The following is a 25,967-nucleotide window of genomic DNA, read 5'->3' as shown; positions in this document are numbered from 1 at the left end:
GCTCAGTCCATCTGAAATGGAAAGTCACTTTTGGGTTGGAACATGCCAGCAAGGCAGGAATGATCCTTTTGGGAGGTTAGTCTTAAGCCGTGAGTGGTGGTTCCCAGAAAGGAGCTGGGAAGTGCCAGCTTTTCTGTGCCTCTGGGATTGGGGATGGAGGCCCTGGGAAGTAGGGAGGGAGGGACTTACACACTGGGCACAGAACTGTTTAATAAGTCTATCAGGGGACTGAGTGTAGGAGAAATAGCACCACAGTGCCAAAGTGAAGGTCATCATTTATTTCTGGTTTCTGAGTGGGATTCATGGAGGAAGGCGGACCATAGCAGTAGCAGTACACAAGAGTCTGCCCTGTCTTCTGTCTCTTGCCTTTCTTCGTCATTCCCTGGGGGAGGAAAATTTTGCCCTTTGGTTTCCTTGCTTAGAAAAGTTTTTTTTTTTTTTGTTTGTTTGTTTGTTTCAAGTGTCCAGGAATCCTGTGTTAGGGGGGAAATAAAATAATGGAAACAAAGGAAGATAAACAATGTTGGTGCAGTCAGTCCCTTTTGGATTCCCTACCTGAGTTTCCTTATACTGTTTTTTTTTTTTTAATTAAACAGAAAAGAGCTTCAGAAGAAAGAACATTTGATGATTAATTAAATACTTACATTTAAATGAATATGTGATTGGGTTTTCCTGTGAAAGAAACTTTAAAATACAGGAGGTAGGAAGGGAAAAGAAAAATGAAACAGATACTGACCTCCTTCCTTTCTAGGTGACTGAGAATACAGTTCAAAAGCCCTTTCTTGCTTTTCATGTGTTTACACATCTTTTTGAAAGGTGATCCTGGGGGCAGAAAAAAGTAGGACATATTTACTAGTATCTGTTGTGCCTCAGGGACTGTGATAAACTCTGTATGGGTGTGTGCTCATTTAATGCTCACAGAAGTCCCAGTGAAATGTGTTACTGGCCACCTTGATGAGAAAGTTGAGGCTTTGAGAGATTATGTGGGTTGCCTAAAGAGAAATAACTGGTAAATCCACCCGAGGGATTCCAACCCTGTCTTCACAAACATGCTGTCCTTAACCCTGCTGGTGTGTGTATGCTACCGAAGGACTGGCGTACAGATGCCTTTGATAGCCGTTATTTTTACCCTACATGTTCCTGACATTGATTCAAAGGTGACCTTGCACTTTCTCTCAGTTTTCTCAACCTTTGATACCTAACCCTTCCTGTCTTGAGTATGACGTATTTTAAGCATTGCTATTCAAAGGGATAAAATAGTTAAGAAATGAAATTAAGAAAGTTTATACTGTGAGAGGCCATAAAAAAGTATTTGGAACTTCTGTTGGGTCTTACTTTATTTCTTGTCCTAATATGTAAGTAAACTAAAATTCAACTTATTATATATTTTACAGTTATTCTATCTTAATTAGAGTTTAAGACTGTGCTGAATTTTTATATATCCAGCCAGTTTCTTTCTAATGAAAATTCCTCTCTTTGGTCTGTACTATTCTGTCTTTCTTAGAGTTCAGCTCTCAGATTTGGGTTAATAATCTTCATAATATGATGCAGTCATTTTTTTATTTCTTCTTCTTGTTCAGTGACAATATTTGATGCTAAGAGTTTTCCTCTTACTACTTTTTTGCCTGAGGCTTATAAGGTTTTGTATATAGCATTATCAAATAATTCTGGTCAATATTTGTTGGACACCAATGATATTCTAGCATAAAGAAAAAATAATTCTACTTAAAACTTGAAAATAGGCAAATAGACAAAAGGATGACTGTGTGTCCCTTCAAAATCATCCCGGATTATTGGGACCACCCAAGGATTATCTAATTCTCTAGCTATATTGTTTTGCTTTGCTTTGCTTTGCTTTACTCTTTATTGGTTTTTTTCTTTTTAAGATTTTATTTATTTATTTGAGAAAGAGATAGAGTAGGAGCAGGGGGAAGGGAAGAGGGAGAGAGTAGTAGACACCCCACTGAGTGCAGAGCCCCACATGGGGCTTGATCCCAGGACCCTGAAATCATGAGATCATGATATAAGCAGAAGTCAGATGCTTAACTGACTGACCACTCAGGCACCCCTACTATCTTCTGTTGATTAAGGTATTTTACAAGTAGGTAAGGGTAGATGAATACCTATAGGAAATGGTGCAATGCAAATGATTCTTGTCCTTTAGAAGAATAATCCCCTAAGATATAATTTTGCTACCGCGCAAGGCATTACCCAGTTTTGTATCTACTTCAACAATTTTATTTCAACTGTCCTTTCAATGACTATATATAAATATCTCTTTTCTCCTATAATCCTCTGAGACAACTTTTCTATCCCATTGGTTTTCTCACTGAATTAAATACATCTTTTATATGTATTCACCTTATATTTGCATGAAGGTCATGTTTTTAATGTTTGAAAATTGCTTTACACTAGGAACAGTGTATGAGGCTTTCATCTCTGTCAAAAAGACGGAGGGCTGGGCATTAGTTAAAACAGTAAACCTGATGTTACAGGAACTATTGCAATAGAAGAGGACTGGGCTCAATTCCGAACGCAACAAAGGAAAGTGGAGATTTATAGCTATGCATCAGGGAGAGGGTCAGTGGATGGAAAATTACTAAGAGGAAACATCAAGAACAGGGAATTCTTGTGAAACCAACTCAACAGGATTCTTGCTGAAGGCAGACCAGGGTGATCACCTATCACCTGGAGGATAAGGGAAGATGAAGAATTTCATCAGATACTTAAGCTGATTCATCAGATACTTAAGCATCTCTTAAGCTGATTTAGCAGGACTCTTGCTAAAATTGGACTCCACAGGAACAGAGGTGGAAGGTCATGGTTGGGCTTAGTTGAGGAGGACTCAGGAGCCTGACTAAAATTTGCTCAAGGAGAAAATCCTTGTCATATGCATAATGGAACTTAATCTTCACATAAATCTTAGGTGAGCTTATTACCATTGTCTCTAACTGTACTTTAGGAAGAAACAGACTCAAGAGCATTCAGGTGAGGATAATGTGGAGACACCAAATGAGCCCAGGTCTGTGTGAATCAAGATCAACTTCACCATGTTACTCTGAGGAGTCACGGACTTCTCAGCGAGAAGAGCAATGACCAAAGTGTGACCCGATAGAGTGCACAAAAGAATATGGATAAATAAAAGGAAGAAATAGGTGAAGGAAAAAGTTTGAGATCACTTACGAAACAACTATGAGACCGTTGTGTTTTTTCCTCCACGGGTCAAAATGAAAATGTGCAGAATGTCTATGCAATTGTAGAATTGGATAGACTGTACTTGGAAAGTCCCTATGTCCTACCTCAGACTTGAATATATATACTTCTTGGATATACAGAGAGAAGGGGCTGCAAACAATAAGTAGCTTGCTTTACACTAACGACAACAACAACAACAAAAACCAAAATGTTGGGAGAGGAGAACTGTGGTTGCTTCTAGGCCCTGGGCAGACGTTGGGTTTTCATCTTTCACTATGGAAGCGTACCGTTCCAAAGCTTAGCTTTTTAACACCATGGGGTGTTTTCACTTATTCTCAAGGATCTCCTAAAGTTCTCAAAAAAAAATTGGTTATAATTCACTTTACTTAAAAATAAGTACATGAAGGGCGTGCTATGAAATTAAGTCAACAATATGCTGCTTCAAGTCCAAAATCACTGGGAGGGATTAGGGAGACGTAAGTGGTATGTGGTAGCGAGAGAGGCAGGGATGAACAAGTACTAAAACCTCTCTGTCTGTCTTCCTGTGAAACCACTCCCAGCTATGCCCACAGAAGTCACTGCAACAGGTAACATTAGGAGCTCAAATATAATTAACGTGCTAGGGCTGTAACTCTGCATGCCTGCTATCCATCTTTAGCAGCAAACTCTGTCCTTGAAATACTCTACCGACTGGCTTGACTGTAACTTCCCTGGGATTCCAGATCAGAGGTTGGGAAATTGGTTTTGTGCTTGGAAGTGCTGAATCAGCAACACCTACTGTTGTTACATTCTGGATCCTGATTGCAAGTAGCCCCACTCCCAACCATTTGATCCAGAAGCCCTCTGGGCACTCCTGAGTCTTTTCTCTCCTCCACTTCTCACATGCCTGCAAAATCCTGTGGATATTGCATTCTGTGCTTCTAAAGAATCTGCCCCTGTTTCCTCCATACCATTCCTGCCCCAAATGAACCCTCCTTGGCCTCTGGTCTGAAGATGACTTCAGTGGTCTCCTAACATATGTCCTTCCCTCTGTTCCCTGCTTCTTCCTCTCCATAAATGGGTTCCTCTCAATGTTGTAAAAATACCCATATGATCTTGCCAGTTGGCTTGAAGCCCTTCAGTGGTTTCCTAGGGCTTACCGACTTGCTGAGCATCCAAAGCCTTTCTGACCCAGCCCCCGCCCCCCTCGTTCTCCAGTCTCCCCTCTCCTGGAGTTCACCTTTGTACCAGTCTGATCTGCCATCTGTTTATACTGGCTTTCAGGCAGAACGTGTAGACCTTGCTGAGCCAGCCATTCCTGTGTTGGACAGCTTCCCTCTCAGCCTGGCCTGGGTCAAGCATCTCCTTCTCACCACTGCTCTGTAGCTGTTTCTTTGTAACATTGCTGTAAGAGACCATGCTGTCCCCTAGGGGCAGGGCAGCATCCTGCAAGTATTGGTGTCCCTGTGCTTAACAGGGAGAGGCTCCCCAGAAATGTCTGTGGCTTGAATGAACGAAGAGGTGAAACAGAGCCTTTCTTGCATGAAAAAACTTAATGCAACTAACCTCCATTTAGCTCTGGAGAATTTGCGTGAGAAGGATCTAAGATATTCTGTTGTTCAGCCACAAAAGCCATGTCATCCCTTCTTTTTTTTTTTTTTTTCCCCTCTATCCCATCTCTTTATATAAATGCATCTATATAAATCAGCTGTCATTACTGTCACTACAGTGCCTTCCAAAGAGGAGGCAGGTACACTGGAGCAGAGAGGGTTAAGCCCTCCCTAGGTCAACCTGACTTTGGGGTGGGCAGGCATTCTTCACAGACATTTAGGGATTTGACCACCACCACCAAAAAACCCCACAAACAAACCAAAAACAAACAACAACAACAAAACCCACCAAAAAATTCCAAAAAACAAAAACCAAAAAAACAAACCCAAGTTGGGGGGAAAACAATAAACATCACCAGCAATGGGACAAATCAAAATCAGGCACCACCTGGTAACATGCGAGGAAAAGGATGCAGCTTCACTTTTCCGTGATTTTCCTGCCAAAAGCTCATAACCTGACTCTAATCACAGGAAGCATCAGACAAAGCCAAACCGAAGGACTTAATACAAAATAAACAGCCTGTAATTTCAGAAACTGCCAAGGTCAGAAAAATAAAGGGAAGACCTAGGGAGGTGTTTCAGGGTGAAGGAGACCAAAGGGAGGTAACAACTTAAAAGTACCTGGTGATTCTGAACCTGATCCTTTTGCTATAAAGTACATTTGGGGGTACATCCTTGTGGTCCAAGGAGCAAATGTAACATGTATTACATGTTAATTTCCTGATGATGTTTGTGTTGTGGCTGTGGAGGAGAAGGGTTATAGCTGTAGGAAATACACACCAAAGCATCAGGGAAGCATCAGGGAGTGGTGAGCTTGGGGTTGTCGAGTTACTTTCAAATGCTAAAGAGAGAAAGAAGGATCTTTTTACTATAGTTGCAGCTTTTTTTTTTGTAAATTTGAGATCACTTCAAAATAAAATTTTAAAAGGTTATTTATTTAAGAGGCACCTGAGTGGCTCAGTGGGCTAAAGCCTCTGCCTTCTGCTCAGGTCATGATCCCAGGGTCCTGGGATTGAGCCCCACATCCGAGCTCTCTGCACAGCAGGGAGACTGCTTCCTCCTCTCTCTCTGCCTGCCTCTCTCTCTACTTGTGATCTCTATCTATCAAATAAATAAAATCTTTTTTAAAAAGTTATTTATTTGAGAGAGCGGGCACACGCAAGGGTGGGGGGGAAGGGCAGAGGGAGACTTAGACTTTCCGCTGAACGAGGACCCTGAGGCTGGGCTGGATCTTACCGCCTTGAGATCATGACCTGAGCCGAAATCAAGAGTTGGACACTCAACTGAGTGAGCCACCTAGGCGTCCCCCAATAAGACATTTTTTAAAGAATAAAAAGTCAATAGACAAACTTGGACTTGTTCCCACGGACAGGTTGACCTCATGAGATTGGACTCTTGGTGTATTTATGGTGATGACTGTGCAGAAGAAGGGCTTGGTTTTCCTTGAGCTGAACTGGAGTGAAGCAGTGATGAAGTTGAGGGGCATGGCTGAGAGCCAGCATGCATCCTGTGTCATCATCTCCCCTCCACAGCCAGCCCTCAGCAGGTCACCTTACCTGAAAACAGGCTCAGAAGACAGACTGTCACCTCCAGGAGAGCAGAGCTGCCTCCCAGGGGTAAGCGCCATTGGCAGGTTTCTAGTGACTGGGAAGCAAGATGCCAATTTGATGGTGACTTACTGTGAGAAATGTAACCGAGGCCACTGGCCCTCTTTGATGGGCAGATTTCCTTTGTATAGCGGACTTCAAGGGAAGCCTGGTGGTAACCCGGACAGTGGGTGATGAGCAAGGAATCGCAATGAGGAGAGCTGGCCAGTACGATCGGGGTCTGGAGGCATCCTGCAAGGGGAGCCTGATTCCTCCATCCTGCACCGGAGCCGCATACTTGGCAATGGGACGTGGAGGCACGAATCTGTGGCGGGGCTTGTACTCCCTAGGGTAGAGCTGGGTGGCTTCCCAGACTCCAATTCTTCTTTGCTTTCATGGTCGGCCACCTCTCTGCATCTGACTGATGGGTTCTCACTTTAGATATGGTAATAGCCTCAGCCGCGTTGTGGACTCTCAAATGCCATTGCCTCTCTAGGATTCTGTGTTGACTCCTGGGTTGATTCGGTATGTTCCCTCTCAGAGGCATAGACTGCTTTATTCAAGTGCCTTAGAGGTCTCCCCCTTACCACCACTAGCCACGTGGGAACTTGGGCTAGAGAGAGGCTGTACTCTAGAATAGCAACTTCCCTTTTGCTATTTGTTTTTTTAAAAGTCTGGAGCCATGTAAAAGGAAGGAAAGACCAAAAAAAAAAAAAAAAAAAAAAGGCTTACCTTCTTGGAATATCTTGTTATCTTTAGAGTTCTTTAATTTTCCTAGGTTGCAGAGACTTTCAGAAATTTGGCCAAAATAGATACTTTTCCCTTTTGAGAGCACTGTGCCCCTCCTCTGTGAACCAGAGGTATTCAGATTTCGGAGCACAGTCCGTGTGGGGCTGACCGTTGTGTGTGTGTGTGGTGATGCGAGAGCTCTCCTTCTGCAGCTGAGGCGTGAGACACCCTGGCCGCCTATCCCCACTTCCCTGGAGTGTTTGCAGATCCTTCTTGCACAGGTGCTCTCATCTCTGCTAGGGCACCGTAAGACCCCTGGGTACTTAGCTCTGGAACTTAAGGTTCCAAACGGCTCCGTATGCAAAAGCTACTTGTCTCCGGGTGGGTGTCGCCTGAGGTTGCCCAGCCTTGATTGAGGCTGTTGAGTGCCAGAGCTGGTTTTTGAAGAGCTGCCTGAAATCTGGAATGCACATGAGCCCACAGAAAGAAGCGGTGGTTCTGTACAGCTTGTCGGGGAGGGACCAGCCAAAAAGGGTCTGGGTCCTTCTGTGAGTGATGAAGGGCTGGGTGCTTTCAGGTGTGCATCCCGGGTTCTTCTTCAAAGGACAGTTAGAAGGCAGTTGTGATTTTTGCTGAGAAAGAGCATATACATATATGGATTGGCTTACACTTATCCAAGGTAAGGGTCTTCAATGTAGTGTAATTTTATATTTTGTTTTCTCCTCTTCCCATGCCATGATAAGGCCTTCATACAAATGCCTTTAGAAATGATAACCAGGGGCACCTGGGTGTCTCAGTAGGTTAACCTCTGCCTTCAGCTCAGTTCATGATCTCAGGGTCCTGGGATCGAGCCCCACGTTGGGCTCTCTGCTCAGCAGGGAGCCTGCTTCCCTCCTCCCCCTCTGCCTGCCTCTCTGCTACTTGTGATCTCTCTCTGTCAAATAATTAAATAAAATATTTTAAAAAAGAGAGAAAGAAAGAAACAAAGAAATGATAACCAGAACATGCCTGCTTTGGCGTTTCCATACCATGGGAAATTGAACCCCAGGTTCAGTTGGGGGTGGGGAAGCAGCATCTATACAGTCACCAGGTCGGCTGCTGAGCCCTGGCATGGCCATCTGTGATCTGTGGGGGATGTCTGCAAACACAGTGTCCTCTCACGTGACCGCCGGGTCACCAGGTGCGCAGAGCACCTGGTGGGCAGACACAAGAGACTGGGGGGCAAGGTGGGAAGTGTCTGCAAGGCTGTAGGAGCAGAATTGGTTTCCATTTGCAAACAAAGCAAAACTGAAAGCCCCGCATGATTTCTGGCACTAGTTTTTGCCATCTGTTTGATTTTTTTTTAAAAACGGGTGAGGGGCTGTGATGAGTATCAAACTCTGTGGCCCAGAGAAAGGATTAGAAATAGAATCACCTGGGGGCACCTGGGTGGCTCAGTGGGTTAAGCCTCTGCCTTCCACTCAGGTCATGATCTCAGGGTTCTGGGATCGAGCCCCGAGTCGGGCTCTCTGCTCGGCGGGTAGCCTGCTTCCTCCTCTTTCTCTCTCTGCCTGCCTCTCTGCCTACTTGTGATCTCTCTCTGTCAAATAAATAAAATCTCTAAAAAACAAACAAACAACAAAAAAAACCCCACCATAAAAGATAAATATTAAAAAAAAAAAAAAAGAAATAGAATCACCTGAAACATGCTATTCAAAGCAGGTAGGCCCTGAGGTCGGCTGAGGGACCTATAACTTTCACTTTCATTCTGTCCCTGGGCCTCCTTGCATCTGGGAGTCAGAGAATAATAATAAAGTAAAGGCAGGCTGTATCAAGAAATGTGATCCTCCTAAGTTGTGCCTCTGTCAGTCAGATTTCCCATGTGCTGGAAAGAGTTCTGCCCTTCCCAGCTCTGCCAGGCATTCCCCTCAGCGAGGGGGGCATGGGCTGGGTGTGAAACTGATCCCTCCTCTTGCAAGTGGTGAGGCTGACGCTGTGTAAGGACGTGCTCCCTGGAATGGGCTTCGGGTCTCTGCTCCGTCAAGAGGCAGACTTCTACTCCCAATGACAGCTGCAAAGTACAGATTTATGGCAGGGCCCTAGCTCTGAATTCCAATTACCACTTGAGTTTCCAAAGAGTCTGCATTTCCCTGTCTGTGGTGCATTTTTACAACTTGCCGCTGTGATGACCGATACACAGTCATCCCCAGCGACTAGTATTTCTAACCAAGTGATTTACAGAATGAGAGCACGGGTGATGCATACGTAACGCTTTCTGCTCCTTCCGAGGTGAGAGTGCTGGGAAATCTGCTGTGCATTTCTAAAGGATGGAGAGTCCGGTGAGATGGGGACAGCCAGGGGATTGTGGAAGCCAAGTGACACCTACGAGGTTGTGGAAGACATGTATTTTTGTTTATAATAATTATTTTTTGTTTCAGAGAACAGTTCTCCCTGATGAGGGTAGCAGGTGCCAGAGCGTTAATAAAGGATTTGGGGGGACACTTGTATTTCATGCTTTATGCCCCGCCCGTAGGTAAACGCAGTAGCATTCGGTTCTGCAACTCTTTGACAGTCTGTTTCCTGTGCTCCCAAGGATGGCTGGATTCGCTATTGTTAAGAGCAGGGTATGGAGGATTTGGAGACCAGCATGTCCCCTGAGCTCATGCTGTCAACCTTGCCTGTTAAAGCTCCACAGGGCAGGAGGATGGAAAGTGTGTCTCTTAGTTTGACAGTTTGTGGCTCTTCCAGACTCTTGTACAGGGGAGATGTTTTAGCAAGGGATTGAAATGTACAGGTTTCAAGTAACAATTTTGTTGCTTGAAATATGCTTTTCTGTTAGAGGAAATCCACATGTCTGTCCACATGCACGTCAGCACAATGGAGGGAAAAAAAACTCAATGTTTTAAAATAGATCTTTAAAAACATTACCAAGACTACTTAGTGCTTTGAAAAAAAAAAATCCTTCTTCTGAACTTTGAAAGTCTTTTTCTCCACACATAAAGGAAAGGCCTTATGTGGCTGTTTTGCTTAATGTGGGTTGGTTTTATTTTCGACTCTTTGAAACCCAGCATGAAGGCTAAAATTCTATGTGGAGAAGTAAAAAAATGAAAGGAATGACGAGGTTTTGGGTATGCTAAATTAAAGTGACAAGGTACAGATAACAGGGCATGGCTGTGCCCACAAATTAGCCCTCTCTAATTTGCTGCTGGGGAAAGTACTGCTTTGGTGTGCATTGTAATTTCTTTCTTGAATTAAAAGTTTAGAAAGTCTAGTTTGCTCAAAAGTGAAAACCTGAAAAACATATGCCTTTCAGTTTTGAAATGGCCCATGGTTCCCTATGTTCAAAGAACTGTTTGAGCAAAATCTTGCCTCAAAAATATGTAAATTACATGGTTTCATTTTTAGAAGCCACACTGTGTGTTAGATTATCTTGTGTGTGCCTTCAAGTCAGCTTTTACCAAAGTTTTTGTCCCAATCTGGGATGTATTTTGTGTTGAGCAGGTGGCAGCTGTATTCTCTGTAATGGAGGTACCGTGTCATGTTTGGAGTGGATTCCTGATGGGAGAGGGAGGTAAAGAAGGCCCGAGCAACTTTCTCCAGCTTTCGTGTAGTTCCAGGAAGCCGCTCAATATCGATGGGGATCCAGGATGACATTTGGTTCCTCTGGCTACAACATGTCCTACCCTACTATTCCTATACCCCAAACTCAACTTCCCAGAGGGCTGAAATAGCACTCTGTGAGATGAATTAGTGTATTATAAAAAGTTGGCCACAGAGAAGGTGGCATAAGACGCAGGATTGCTTATTACTGTATTGTAAGAGAAGGCAGTTCATGATCATTCACCTTTTGTTTCTAGTTTCTCTGGGTGTTTTCTCAAGGAACGCCCCGAGGCCTCCATATCAGATGGTCTGCTCCTGGGTGCATATGCTGCTCACATGAGGTTTGAATTCATCATGGTTCCTCTACACATAGATGGTTGTGGGGTTTCCTAAACAGGTGCAAGGTAGAAACGGTTTAATGGTCAAATAGATTTGGATAAACAGAGTGGACAGATTGCTTTACTGAAGGACTTTTCTGGGCCTTGAACATGTATACACACGTGTTGTAAACTGTCAGGACAGTGAGTGAAGTGGGCATCTGGCTCAGGAATATGTTCCTCAGTGTGTCCTTGGGGCATGCTGCCTCAACGTTTGACTCTACCTGCCCGTTATGGGTTTAATTGTGTCCCTCCCAGAAGATATAGGCTGGAGTCTTCCCCTAGCCCCCAGTACCTCAGAATATGACATTATTTTGCAATAAGGTCCTTATAGATATGATTAGTTAAGATGAGGTCATACTGAGGAGGGTAAGCCCTAATCCATGATGACTGGGGCTCTTAATGAAGGGAGGATTCGAACATAGACACATGCAAACTGTAGGACAGTGCCTCAGGAAGCTGGAGTTATGTTGTCATAAGTCAAGGAACTACTGGAAGCTCGGAGGTACCCCTGGGGTAGGTCTTTCCTGAGCACCTTCAGAGGGAGCATGCCTTGGCCCACACCTTAATCTCAGACTTCTAACCCCAGAACTGTGAGACAATATATTTTTGTTGGTTAAGTCACTCCGTTTGTGGTGCTTTGTTGTGGTAGCCCTAACGGTCTTTGCCACTCTAGACTTGAGGCTTCTTTTCAAGATGGGCTAGAACCACATCCCTAGCTCTAGAAGCTTCTAAGCCAAGCTACTCACTGATTTCTTCTGAATTGGGGGTTCCTTCGTTGTATATGTTGTTTGTGGTACTTCCACTGAGGCCTGGCCTTTCTTCTCATTGACCTGGAACAGTGTTTTCTAACTCTAGTTGTACAAAGGAATTATCTAGGAAGCTTAAAAAAGTACTAATGCCTAGGCATTACCTAATTAATTAGAATCTCTGGGAGTAGGACTCAAGTATTTCCTCTGAAAGTTCTCTAGGTGATTCTAATGCACATGCAGGGTCAGGAGTTGTTGAAGGAAGCAAGGGCTACGCTGGCTAAGTGTATGTTGGGGGGTGGAAGGCTGGGAGATAGAGGCACCGGCCACAATTCAGCAGGAGGTGGTGGATCTCTCGTTGAAGCCAAAGAGCTGGGTTTGAACCCTAGCTCTTCCCCTTACTAGTGGCTCTATACTGTGGCTTACTCATTTATACCGAAGGGATTATAATGACTACCCAGTAGTCTGTGTAGCTTGCTACACAGTCTGTGTAGCTAGTACCTCACCAGGCTGCTGTGAGGTGTCTTAGCTCAGGCTGCTGTAACAGAATACAATAGGTTGGGTGGCTTTTAAACAACACAGACTTAGTTCTCACAGTCTGGAGCCTGGGAAGTCTTAAGATCAAGGCGTCTGCACATTTGGTGTCTGCTGAGAGCCCCTTTCCTGGTTCCTCTTCTTGTCCTCATGTGGTGGAGGGGCCAAGGGAGCTGTCTGGGGTCTCTTTTCTAAGGGCACTAATCCCATTCATGTGGGCTCCACCCTCATGACTTGATCACCCCCCAAAAACCCCTATCTGCAAATACCGTCACACTGGGAATTAGGTTTCAACATAGGGATTCTGGGAGACATGGACATTTAGTCTGTAAATAAATGAGAGGGTTCAGTGAGATGCGCTGAGTCCAGAGTCAGGGTCTGGGAGATAAGCATTAAAGACTATTGGTAAACCAATCAGGACACCCTGTGATCCTCTTCTTAGTGAGTCTCCCAGGGCAAGAACAGTCTCTCCCTGCAGCCTGTTGCCCTTCATCCAAACCTATCCCTTGATTACTCTTTCTTATTCCTCCCTCCCTCCCCAACCTCCTGCACACTCAGTTGGCTTCCAAAACAACGGAAATCTGCGTTCTTGGTGCGGATGCCCTCTTGTCAACAAATAAAAAACATTGGTTAAGAGAGTATGTTTATTCCTTAAGGAAGTGGGCTCCAGGCCGAGGATGAGGTCATTGTGGCTCATCCCACCGTGGGCTGCAGGCACGGCTTTTCTAGGTGGTCATTCGTAGCCAAGAGTGGGCGGCTAAAGCACCGCATCTGAAAGACTGGAAACCTCCAAAAGAGGAGGAGCCTCAGTCCTCAGTTAATAGGTAGCTCAGCCTCTTGTAAGAGACTTCTGGCTTCTGGCTCTGAATCAGAATTTAGCCTGGTCATGCCTGCCGAATCCAGATCTCCAGCGGCTGGACCTGGTGTGTGCAGTTTCAAGCTCTCCAGGCCATTCTGACGCAAGGACAGAGTTGCCACCCTCCGTATTCTCTACATATGTGTGTATATGTGCGTGCATTTTGTTAGGTGAAAACCTAAGCCCTCCTTCAGTGCTTCATTCAACACATATTTAGTAGGTGTCAACGTGTGCTGGGCTGACTTCTAGATGGAATATGCTGGAGAGCCGAACACTCACGCTCACCTGAACCTTCTTTCCTAGTGAAGAATCCAGAACATAAACAAGCAAACATTTATCTGAAATAATGCCGGATTTTGAGGAGCACCAGTAAGAAAAGAATGTATGGGAAGCAAGGGAGGAAGGACAGGGCACTGTGGTGCTTAGGGATCAAGGCAGGCTTCCCGGAGGAGTCAACATTAGAACCCGAGTAAAGACAGGGAACAAGCCACAGGGGAATTTGGTGGTGGTGGTGGTGGTGGTGGCGGTGGGGAATGTTCCAGGCAGAGGAGCAGCCCTGTCCTTGGTGTGCTGGAGAACAGAGGGCCAGTATAGCTGGCCTGGAGAGGGGCAGGAAAAGAAGTGCAGAGATGGGTGGAGGTTAGACCGTAGAGGTTGACGGGATATGGCTTGGAATGTTTTTTAAGTGTGATGTGATGCAAGGTTTTGGGCACGGCAGTGACATGATCTGATCTATGTCTTAAATGGATGATCCTGGTGAATGGACTGTGGTGGGCCAAGGATGCCTGAGTCCCAGTGAGGACAGATAAGAGGTAGATTTTCAGGCACTGTCCAAGGAAGCTTACACATTTGCTGCTGGAAAAATATTAAACCAGTTCCTCGACAGTGTTGGCTATATTTAGAACTTCAAAACAAAGTATAGAATATGTACTTTTTACACTTCAAATAATTCTGTATATTTTTCAGTATGATATCTACAGTGTTGTTTCAACAAGACCGCAAGTTCAAACAATTTTGTGTTCATTTGTGTTCGTGTCTTTTTATGCATGTGCAATCCTTGATAGTTTTATTACAGATTACAGTAAAAGAAGTAGTTTGTCAGGGTCAAATTTCTGAGGCAGGCTTTTGAGTAGATCTAGAATTTAGTGTTTTTCTGACAAATGAATTTCATTTTCCTGCAATCTAATTATTTTCATCACTCTTGTTTATAAATATTGTATCTTTTCTAATGACTGGTGATTTTTATTCGCATCTGTATCATTTCATTAATCTTTTTAAACATAAGTAATTAAACGTGTGTTATGGACTAAATGGTCGTGTCCCTCCAAAATTCATATGTTGAAAGTTAATCCCCAGTGTGATGGCATTTTGAGGTTTGGGGCCTTTGGGAGGTGGTTATGTGGCAGGACTCTGCCCTCTTGAATGGGGTATGTGCTCTTAGAAGAAGAGTCCAAAGAGCTAGCTCACTTTTTTCTTTCTGCCATGTGCTGATGAAAAGGAGAAGTAGACAGTCTGCAACCGGGAGGAGGGTCTCACTAGAAATCCAACCATGCTGGCAGCATGACCTTGGACTTCCAGTTTTCAGACTGTGAGAAATAAATTTCTGTGGCTTATATAAGCCACCCAGTCCGTGGTTCTTTGTTACAACAGCCCAAATGTACTGAGACAGTGTGTACATTGGCATACGATTTGTGTGCGTTTGTTTTTGGTTTGTGTGACCAAAATAGGTATAGGCATTCCATGGATTCTCTAAGAAAGCAGGTTCTACACAAACCATAAGTAAAATATAGAAGAACCTCCTGAAAATCCACCCCACCTATATATTTGAAAATTTACCAAAAACTGACATCATTTTATTTATTTATTTATTTGGGGAATTATTATTGACAGCAAATATTCCACATCTGTGATCCTCTCAGAAGTTCTTCGAAACCATTCCATCGGCCTTGGCCAGTTGAAGAATGGAGTCCTCTGACTCACCCATCCTGCTAATGGCCCCACAGATACACGTTTTAAATTGGCTGTTGAACCTGCCTGTCCCCTTGTCAGCCTCATCCATGTTCATCTGGATGGACACGTGGTCCTTGGCAATGATAATGTGGTTGCTGGCGGAGTATTTTTGCGGTATGTGGAGGTCCATGAATTTGCCAGCATTCTTCTGCATGTCCAGGGCATACCTGCTCCCACTGCCAGGAGCATAGAAAGGAAGCGTTGCATTCCCCGGGCAGCCATAACCAACATCAGTTAAAGTGTTGCCTAAAATAATCTTTGATTAGACACTTATCTTGTAACACATTATAAGATAAAAATGGAAGGTAGTAGAAACATTATACTTGGTAATAAAAGGAATGAATAGGTAGAAAATAAAGATCAAAACTCAAATAAAAACTCTGAAACTATAACAAAAAATACAAGCCATTGACACTATGTAAGTAGACTCATTTGTGAAGTATTTCAGAATTTTTGTGTCAGATGCCCTGTAACATAAATGACAAGTAAAAATTCATGAACTCGCTGGGCAGATAGAATTGTAACCAAGTACTCAAAGTTGATACCCTCATCAGTGGGACAAACCAACTGCATTACCACTTGATATGAGGTCTGACACCACTCTTGTTACATTTCTGCCAAAAATCCATTACCAGCATCTCGCTGCAAAGAGACATTAGACAGACCCAAGTAGAGGGATATTCTACAAAATAACTTTTGTAGATTTAACCTTACTTTTCAAAAATGTCAAGGTCACACACACACACACACACACACACAAAAGGACTGAAGAACTAAGTGATCCTTGATTAGCTGCTGGAAGAGAAATAAACTCTGTTCTTTTATGATAAATCATTGTGACAGTTAGAGAAATTTGAATAAAGCCTATAGATTATGTAATAGTATTGTATCAATTTGAACTTCCTGATTTTGATAATTGTTCTGTGATTATATAAGTAAATGTTCTTGATACACATTGAAGTATTTAAGGGAAAAAAGAGCATCACGTTTGCAACTTTCTCATAGATAGTACAGGAGGAGGAAGAGCTTATTTCCTCTATTCCTCCAGGTTCTCCAGCTTAGGCCCTGCACATTAGACTGACAAAAGGTGGAATAATGAGAGGAAAACAGAAGTCTATTAACAAGTGCAGTGTGCATATACACAGGAGAAACTCAGTAATGTGTAACTCAAAGGGGTGGTTGGAACTTTGGCTTATATAGCTTCTTAACAAAACAAACAATAAATTTCGGAGAAGTGATACAGACAAAAAGGGTTTTGGGCTTTCAAGAGTAGCACCTATGGGAAGGTGAATATGTGGGGCAACTACAGGAAGATGAGTGTTAATTTAGTGAGGCTTGTTTGTGCAGGTGTATTTCCATGGCAACCCACCTTACATGGTAAGATTGTCTTCTTCCTGGGTTGGGAAGCAGGGGACACCTATTTATGTGGGAATTTATGTTCTTTTTTCAGGCAGATTGGCAGAGGACAGAAAGCTCATCCTGTGTCTGCTCTTTTAAAATTTGCCTTCAGCTCACAATAATCCTTATGCTAGAGCAGCACATTTTGGGGGTGGCATACTCTGAACTCCTTCACTGTTCAGAAATATTACAAGAAAAAAAGATAAATCTACTGGAGTAAAATGTTAGCGTGGGGGAATCTGGGCAAAGGGTATATTTCATATTCCTATTGGAATTTTTTTAGTAAATCTTAATTTATTTCCAATTATGAACTCTAAGTTTAGTTTATTTTCTGCCAAATTTCTCTCCCCACCCCCGCCAAACTAGTGTTTTCTAAATGGTAGGAAGAATACTTTTTTTTTTTTTTAGATGTAAGGCAAGTGTTTTTTAGATTGCCTTTAATATTTTATCAACTAGCTAGAAACACTTCAAACATCATCTTGTATCAACAGAGCAATGTGAGTCTTAACATGCCAAGAGAGCCAGTTAGAATAAAGTGGACCAGTGGGAAGTATATTTCTTATGCTTGATTCTTAAATAGTCTTAAATTATTGAATGGAAAACTAATGTGTAATTTAAAATATTTAACTCATACTGCTCATAAACCTGCAGATTGGTCTCCTTGTTTTGAATGTGTTTTAAAAGAGGACATAAAAATTTACTAAGAAGTGATAAATTCATTGTAGAGGGGACTTCCTGAATAGTGAGAGTGGTCAAGTGCTGGAAACTTGACCACTAGCTAGTTCCTGCCATTTAAATTTTAAGTGGTACAGAGTTGTGGATTACTGAGTACTTTTGTACAGATGTTTGTCCACTTCATGAAGAAGAGTTTTGCCTCTTTCTATCTGCATTATCTACTGAACTTTGACAAAATGGAAGTGCAAGCATTTTAATCATTATACCTAATGATTATAATACCTTTAATCAGGTATACCTAATACCTATACATTACCTAGAGTAATGGTACTGTTTTTGAAAGAGCACTTCTTTTCTTGTTAGTACTGATCTAATGAATGGACAAAGATCGTGAAATTGGATGTTCTCTGGGGTCCTTCCTTACTCTACAGCAGCTGTGTAACCTTAAATAAGCTTCCACCAGCCCTCACTATTTGTGAATTTCATATTTGTGAATTCACGTACTTGTGAGTATTTATTTATAACTCTCCATCAGTGCTTACAGTGCTTCTGCAGTCATTCACAGATTGCAGACTGCAGTAAACTGAAAATTTCGAACTGTCCAGTGAGCACGTTGCCCACTAAGGTCTCTTAAGTGCAAAAGGTTGTGCTCTGCTTAAGAGAAAATGTGTGTGTTAGGTAAGCTTGTCAGGCAGATGTTACAGTGCTCCTGTCATGAGTTCAATGCCAGTGAATCAGCAATAGATATTAAATAAGATGTCTTTAACAGAAATACACATAAAACAAAATCATGTATTGATTGGCTGACAAAAAATGTGGCCAGTGGCTCATAGGAACCTAATCTTGTATTTCCCCTAGGAGCAAAAATCAGCATTTGCTAAGTGTTCCCATTGACTTTAGAGAGCATGACTATTGCAATGAGAGAGAACGGACTCTTTACGTGATCTCTCTGAATTCCAGCTTCCTTATAGGTAGGGTGACCGTGTATCTGACTCCTCATATGAAAGTGAGAATTTATCAAAGAGTGTGCTGGTTCATTGGGTCAAAGCAAGGACTGTCAAACAAACTGGGTCATATAGTCATCCTATTGTAGGTAGTATGGAGCTTATAATAGCTAATTTCAGTAGTATTCAGCAAATATTGATGGACGATTTGCTACTTTCTAGGTAGAACATGAGGTAGGATAGAGCCTGACCCTTTGTAGGAAGACCTTAGTGGCTTAAAGGTAATGGACAAGGAAAGAATGAGGCAAGATAAGGGCCTATTCAGGATTTTGGGAGCAATGGAAATCTCTCCATTGAGAGACCCTACGGAAGGAAGTGAATGAAATTGGGAGTGGAGGGGGAGAAGCAAGTGAATGCAAGTGACCTGTCAGGAGGCTACTGCAGTAGTCCCAGCAGAAGTGATGGTGAAAGTGGAGGTGGAAGAAGACTGGGAGAGACTATCTGACCTATTTAGGAGGTCAGATCTGTTGGTCTCAATGATGAATATGAATGTATGGAATGAGAAAAAAAGAGCTATGGGGAGTGATTCTCAGGTTGTGTGAATAGAGGTCCCTTTTCTGAAAAGGAGCAATGTTGAAGGAGAAACTTCATGGTGAGCAGAGTGAAGAAGTTAACAAGTTAGGTAAGTGTATTTACATAAAAGACCATTTATAAACTTTAGTCCCCCCCTTTTATTACTGGCAATAGCAATTTTTTTTTTCAAAGATTTTATTTGTTTATTTGACAGACAGAGATCACAAATAGGCAGAGAGGCAGGCAGAGAGAGAGGAGGAAGCAGGCCTCCGGCTGAGCAGAGAGCCCGATGTGGGGCTCGATCCCAGGACCTGGGATCATGACCTGAGCTGAAGGCAGAGGACCTAACCCACTGAGCCACTCAGGCGCCCCAGCAATAGCAATTTTTAAAATGATTTTTTTTTCCTCCCCCTGTGTTTTTCTCTGTGGGTTTGTGCATGTTGGCATTCAAATCTGGTTACTGTTCTTTCATTTTCTTTTTTTCTTTTTTCTTTTTTTTTTTTTAAAGATTTTATTTATTTATTTGACAGACAGAGATCACAAGGAGGCAGAGAGGCAGGCAGAGAGAGAGGAGGAAGCAGGCTCCCCGCTGAGCAGAGAGCCCGATGCGGGGCTCGATCCCAGGACCCTGAGATCATGACCTGAGCTGAAGGCAGAGGCTTAACCCACTGAGCTACCCAGGCGCCCCTGTTCTTTCATTTTCCATAGCATTCTTTTGCACACATTAATTGGAAGCCAGTTAGTGCCCCATCTCTTCGGTTCTGCCACTATTCACAAAGTAGCAGTTTTCCTGGTCCAGGTTTTAGATCTGCTTCAGGTTGCCCAGGAGAGACAGAACCGGGGGCGCACCTGGTATCTGGTCCAGGTGCCTACACAGGCCACCAGGGTCACTCTGACATTGACCTTCCAAGGATGTGGCTCTTCAGTGCAGGACCTCCAGTGCCCTCCAGTGCAGGACCCCCAGGCCAGCATGACTGGTTTTGTGGGAGTTTTCTCCAGATCCTCGCTTTGAACTTGGGTTAGACTTCTGACTTCTCCTGTCTTTGGGATTTGTTGGGAGGGAAACGTTCCTCTCCCCACTTAGCTTCAAAAGGCCTGGGTCCTGCCATTTGACTGACAATAGATTAACAGGCAAAAGGAAAGGTATTTATTTACCTGTGCTCAGAGAAGTACTCAATATTGGGTAACTTGCTGAAGTAAAGGTTTAGGTACCAACTAATAAAAAAGATGTTTAGAGTGTTAGTGGGAAAGTATGGAAAGTTCTGTTGGACTTTTTGATGCTAATGAATAGCTGAATTCACACTTCCTGGTGCTAAGGGTCAGTCTTCTCCCTCTGGTCAGAGAAGGGGGTGGGGGTGGGGGAGGAGTCCATGTCAGTGGAGGATGGATTTGCTGGAGTGTCTGCTTAAGTTTAGATAATTGTCTTTCTATGGCTGTTGATTGTTCTGATGTTTTCAGTTTAAAGTAATTTTATACCACTTTGGTGGGCTGTGAATTAATCCCTTCACACTCCAGGTTTCCTTTTCTGTCAGGACAAACCCAGCCCATCAGGGTCTAATTAAATCGAACGTCCTAAGAGAGGGATTCTGAATCCCTTTTTTCCTTGGGTAGAGGAGAGGTCCTCTATCCTTATGCAAATATAAATCGAATGTCCTAAGAGAGGGATTCTGGATCCCTTTTTTCCGTGGAGAGGAGAGGGCCTCTATCCTTATGCAAATATATATGCACCTTCTCGTCATTGATCCACTCTGCCTATCACGGAGTGTTGGAAGGGGAAACCCTGCTCAGGTCAGGAAAGGTCACTCCTTCTCCTCCCAAGCACCGGTTCACCCTTCATTTGCATGACTGTGAGAGGCCGCTGTGCTGACTCACCCCCAGTCGAAGATCCGCTTCTAGTGCTTTATCTTTGTCCATCAAAGGCCAGAGACTTGGTCTGGCAGTTTCCCTTTTTTGAAACTTGTAAGACCCGCCACATCCTGTGGATACAGAGATTTTTTAACTAATGGGTAAGTAAGAGATGCTGTGAATTACAAGCTCACAGATTTCTTGCAACTTTTTGATCTTGGATAAATGAAAAATGCTTAAAAAACAGTGAACATGAGGTCAGGGCTTTGATCAGAGGTACCATCCTAAACCTTTGCTAACAGGTTCAGCCCTTCCCTCTTGAGCTGCGTGAATCCGCTCTTTGGCTAGGAAACATTTGATATCTGTTTATGGGCTCCTAAACATAGGAAGGCTTCTCTTTTTCAGTTAACTGAGTTTTTTTGTTTTTTTTTTTTTAGCCGAGAAAGGAGTAACCTGTTAAGATGTGATTGTGTGTGCTTTTGCGTACTGCTTTGCTTCCAAGGAGAGGAGATAATCAGGGAGACAGGAACAAAGAACCAAAAATTACTTAGTAGAAGTTCTAGATTAAAAAAAAAAGTGATTAATGTTCCCTTTATCTGGCAAGTGGTAAGGATGCCTCAGATATAGTATACTCAGCTTTTTGCAAGACTTCCAAAAATGTATTAATAAGTTCTTGGACAACATGAAGAAATGGGATCCGGCTGCTGATACTCTCACTCAGACACAAATACACGCAGACACAAATGGTTGCATAACATCACATTTTCTCCTCCTCCACCTCCTCTTGCCTTCCTGGGCTTCTTGGGTGTCCAACGTGCTGGCCTTTAGCCAGGACTCACTGGTGTACTGGTCATGGCCTGCGTCCCTTATGCTTGGTCATTGTGGACCCGGTGGTGGTGTTAAATATTTTAAATGTGATCTCAGGGTATAATAAACTAGAGCTCTTGGGAAAAGCTGGGCGAAACTGGACTAGAGCCAGATTAGCTCCTTGGGAACTTCACCCATGGTGCTCACACCCCATATATAATTAAAATGAAAATCATAAAGTAAGTGTCAGGAAATCCAATGCAGTGCACATTTTCTCTTGATGATGACCTTGTGTTTTTTAGAACTATTAAGTAACAATGTTTTATTTTCTCCTGGATTGGATGCTCTTGTTTTGTTAGTGCCTTAAACATGAGGCTTGGTTGGACTCCGGAGTGGGTCTCCTAAAGCAGCAAGGCAAGGAGAGAACTGGGAATCATGGATTGATTCTGTTTACATTTTGAGCTTCTATCAGTAGTTGTGTTGGCTTAAAGCAAGTGAAAATTGTTTGCATAGCCATTAAGCGTTTATGATAACGTGTGGAGTTGTTTAAAAGAAAAGCACTGCTTAAATTAAAATAGCACCACGAACAAATAAGCCTTAGACGTCTTGGAATGGAAAGATGAAGCGTCATACTCCACAGAGGGATTTATCACAAAAGTCTAAATGTATTAAACGACCACTTTGGCATATTGGTTTAGTTAGATTGTTTGCTTTTGGCTTTGGGGTAAGTAAGTGTGCCCTTCCCAGGACAGACCCCCTCCCCCGCCCCAGGGTCATCTTCATTTTATAGCTGATTCTCTTGCTGTGATGTGTGGCGCTGTCTTGCAAAGCCCACGGTATGGTGGGATTCTGGGTGAGGGTCTTTCAGGCCGTCTTTCCCTTTGATGCCACGACACATGGTGACTACTCAGCACCCAGAGTGAGGTCAGAAGGAGAGAGGGGGCTGTTCCTCCTACAGGCCTCAGCCACCGAGGCTGGCTGTGGCTATATTTGCCATCATCAAGAGCCTGTCTGACTGGGGAGATGAGGTCTCGTGATTATTGCTCTCTTCCGTTCAATGCCAGGTTGGAAAAAGGAAGATAATTACGAAAAAGGAGCGCTGGGGAGAGGTGCCAACTGCCAGATCCCTTGACGAGTGAAGGATTTATCTAGAAACACAGCTGAAAACACCCATTAAATATGTAAACTAGACTGAAGGGATTGGCAGAAAGGAGAATGGCCATTATTTATTGAATTACTGCATTTTGATTAGTTTGGAATTTACTTATATATGTTTCAGTTAGCCCTGGGGAGGACAGAAAAGTTTATTAGTTCGACTGAAAGTTATAAAAAGTGTTATTAAGTGGCTATAATTTCAAAAATGAGATGTGTAGGTTAGGGGTGGATAAAAAGAGGTTATCTTTGGAAGATTCTATTTTGGACCTTCCTGGCTTTGTGATTTGGGGACCTAACGGTGATGGCATATTGAACATTTATTATGTGCCCATGTCTCGTGGAAGCGTTAGGCGTCATGTAATCATCACAGCCAACCTGTGAGGGAGCAGTACCACCCACATTTAACAGAGGAGACACTGAAGATTACGGGATTTGTCCAGAGACACCCTGCTGCTTAGTGACAGAGTCGTTAGTGATCGTGAGCTCAGAGATTACAGTCTTAATCACACGATGCCGTGTTTGTTGTCTCAGTCACTGCTCTTATTAGCTTCCTTATTTTTAAAATGCGGGGACAGGACTAAATTATTTATAATAAATCAGTGAGTTTTAGAACAGAAGCTCATTGCTTTAAAAAAAAAACAAAAAACAAAAAAACCCCAAAACTGAGCAGAGCCAGTGTTATCCTATCCTCACTGCAAAAGGTCAAGATGATGACTAAGTGGTAATTACTAGCAAGTATCTGTAGCAAATGAAGTCATTTCAGGGTTTTCGTTCTGACAATTATTTTTATTAGTTTTAGTAAGGGGGACATGGCAAGCAGGTATTTTTGAACCTCTATCTCCATTGCGTTCTCATTTCTCTCTGTATCAACCTCCGCCCCACCAAGCCCGTCATCCTCTGGAGCTGCTAACAAATCATGTGACAAGCCATCAGCTCACCCTGGGAGTGATGAGTAAACGCAGAGGGGTGGCTGAGAGAGGGGAATTTCAGGGGAGGGAAAATTCAGGGGAGGAATAAGAAACACGCCAGTGATGAAGAGAACCAGGCAGAGACTGCATTTATTCTGTGCTTTTCAAATGAGAAGGCTCTTTAACTCTACCTCGTTAGAAAACAGGCTCCTTCATTCTTTGGAAGAGAAAAGATTGCTTCTCCAGCGGACCATAGGTTCTTCTGCGTCATGCAGTTTGTCGAGACGTCCTTCAAATATATACAAGAAAGTTCAGAGATACTTCTGTTATTTATTAGTAGAGGAATGTCTCCTTCTTTTGCAACTGATGTTTCACGTCAGAGGACTTTCTAGGTAAATAAATACCGACACTCAACAGTTTTATTTTAATAAAGTCTGATAGAATTTTACATTTGTGTTAAGTATGCCATCTAGGCAAATGGGGATCTATAATAGATATGTGTTGTTTAGTGAAGAATAGTAAAGTATTAATACACACCTATTGCCCAGCTTGAGAAACACAATGTTACCAGGAACTTTGAGGCCCTGATCCATTGCTCCTCCTTCATCTTTTAACCTTTGTCCTGAATATTTCATTCATGATTTTTAAAAAACTTTTTTAGGGTTATATAAATATAGACAATATATTTTGTAACTTTCTAAAAATGGAATGATCTGGATGCACTGTGCTGTGACTTGCTCAACATTGGTTAACATTCCCTTTCTGAGATCAACCCATATGGATACATGTAGCTGTAGTTCCTTTTCACTCTTTGTCGTGTATTCCATCTTATGAATATGCCACAGTTTTTCTCAGACATTTGAGTTGTTTCCAGTTTCTTGCTGTGAGGATGATGCTATGAGTATTTTCGTACACCTCTCCTAGAGCACAGGAGTAAGAGTTTCTCTAGGATATGTACCCAGGAGAGGAACAGCTGTGATGTAGGACATTTACATACCTACCCCTCTCCTAGGCAATGTTACCGTGTCCCCAAAGGAGTTGTGCCAAATTAAATTCTCCCCAGGAGCACATGAAATTCTCATTGCTCCATGTACTTTCAACACTTGGTATTGTCAGGTTGTATAAATTTTCTAGTCTCAAGGTTTATAAAATGGTGTCACGTTGGGGTTTCTCTGCAGTTTCCTAATTACCGGTGAGGTTGACCATTTTTTCATAGGTTTATCGAACTTTATGTTTTCTCTTTCATGAAATGCCAACGTGCCTTTTGGTTGCTTATCCTTTTTATATTGATTCATCGGAACTCTTTCTGTATGCTGTGCAAAAAGTCTTTGTTCCTTAGAAGTGTTACAAATATCTTTTCAATAAGTGATGTTAAAAAAACAAAATTTAACCAAGTGGACTTTTAGATCTGATTGGCTTTATTAAATGGTTCATGAATCAGGCAGCATCTCATTTCTTAAGCAGAGAGATACTCCAAAGAGTTGCACAAAACGCAGTTTTTATAGGAAGGAGGGTGGGGCAAGAAAGTTATCAGCAAAAGAAGGGAAAGACTTGTTTCAGGCAAGGGGGTGTGTCCTGTAGATAATCTTGTACTGGGTCCAAATGATAGATTGCCTCATTGGTGTTGACTAGAAAATTCCTGACTGACCACTTTGATTACATTTTGGGGAAGGATGAAACTGTAGTTAGGTTGGGTATTAAGTCCCAATTCCAGGGCTTGACTGACCCTAAGTGGTTCCGTCTTAGGCCTGTGGTTTTCTTTTTATCAGTGGTTGATAGTTGTTATTATATTTTATTTTAGGGTACCTTTTGATGCATCATTCTTAATTACTTTGTATATGAGTGGATCAGCTTCTTTCTTTATGTTTTGGGCTCTTTGTACCTTTCTTATGAAATCCTTCTTACCTAATGATAAAATTAAGGTATTCTTGTATATACATATTTTCCAAGATTTTCCTTTCTGTTCGTTTATACTTAATCTCTGGAATTGTTTCATTTAATGTAGATTGTGATCTAGGGGTAGAGTTTAATAATTCTATGCATTATTCCTGTGCTGTTTATTAAATGGTTCATTTCCCGTGACACTGGCCCACAGTGTCTGCTTTAGCAGTTATTAAACAGTCATCTGTGTGTAGGCCCTTCTCCAGCCTCTATGTTACATATACCTGTTCATGTCATTACCAAATTGATTCCTCTTACTCAAACTTTGATGTCTCCCCATCTATTTTGGGATTAAAATATTCTAATACATTTTATTATTTTATGTGAAAAGTTCTTGTAAAATTTGTGGGACATATTCCTACCTTTTACTGTTATTATTATTATTATAAATTGTATGTTTAAAAGTTTGCTCTTTCTAATTTTTTATTGCTCGCGTATGGAAATGAAAATAACTTCTATGTATTGATTTTCTGTTAAACTTTGACAAACTATCTTATTAATACTAATAAAGTTTCTG

At 42.5% G+C, this 25,967-nt stretch overlaps 2 protein-coding genes across 2 annotated transcripts in view; one reads left to right on the top strand and one right to left on the bottom strand.

The window, feature by feature from the left end:
• Nucleotides 1-25,967, top strand: part of ELMO1 (engulfment and cell motility 1) — a 526,031-nt gene that overhangs the window by 49,454 nt on the left and 450,610 nt on the right. The gene's annotated exons all lie outside the window — the stretch shown is intronic.
• On the bottom strand, nucleotides 15,110-15,358 carry LOC122904986 (40S ribosomal protein S21-like). Its single transcript, XM_044246385.1, has one exon. The coding sequence runs from the start codon at nucleotides 15,356-15,358 to the stop codon at nucleotides 15,110-15,112; it is 249 nt and encodes an 82-aa protein (XP_044102320.1).

Source organism: Neovison vison, chromosome 4 (genome assembly GCF_020171115.1).
Source record: "Neovison vison isolate M4711 chromosome 4, ASM_NN_V1, whole genome shotgun sequence".
Classification (NCBI taxonomy): domain Eukaryota; kingdom Metazoa; phylum Chordata; class Mammalia; order Carnivora; family Mustelidae; genus Neogale; species Neogale vison.
This window is presented reverse-complemented; position numbering and strand designations above follow the sequence as displayed.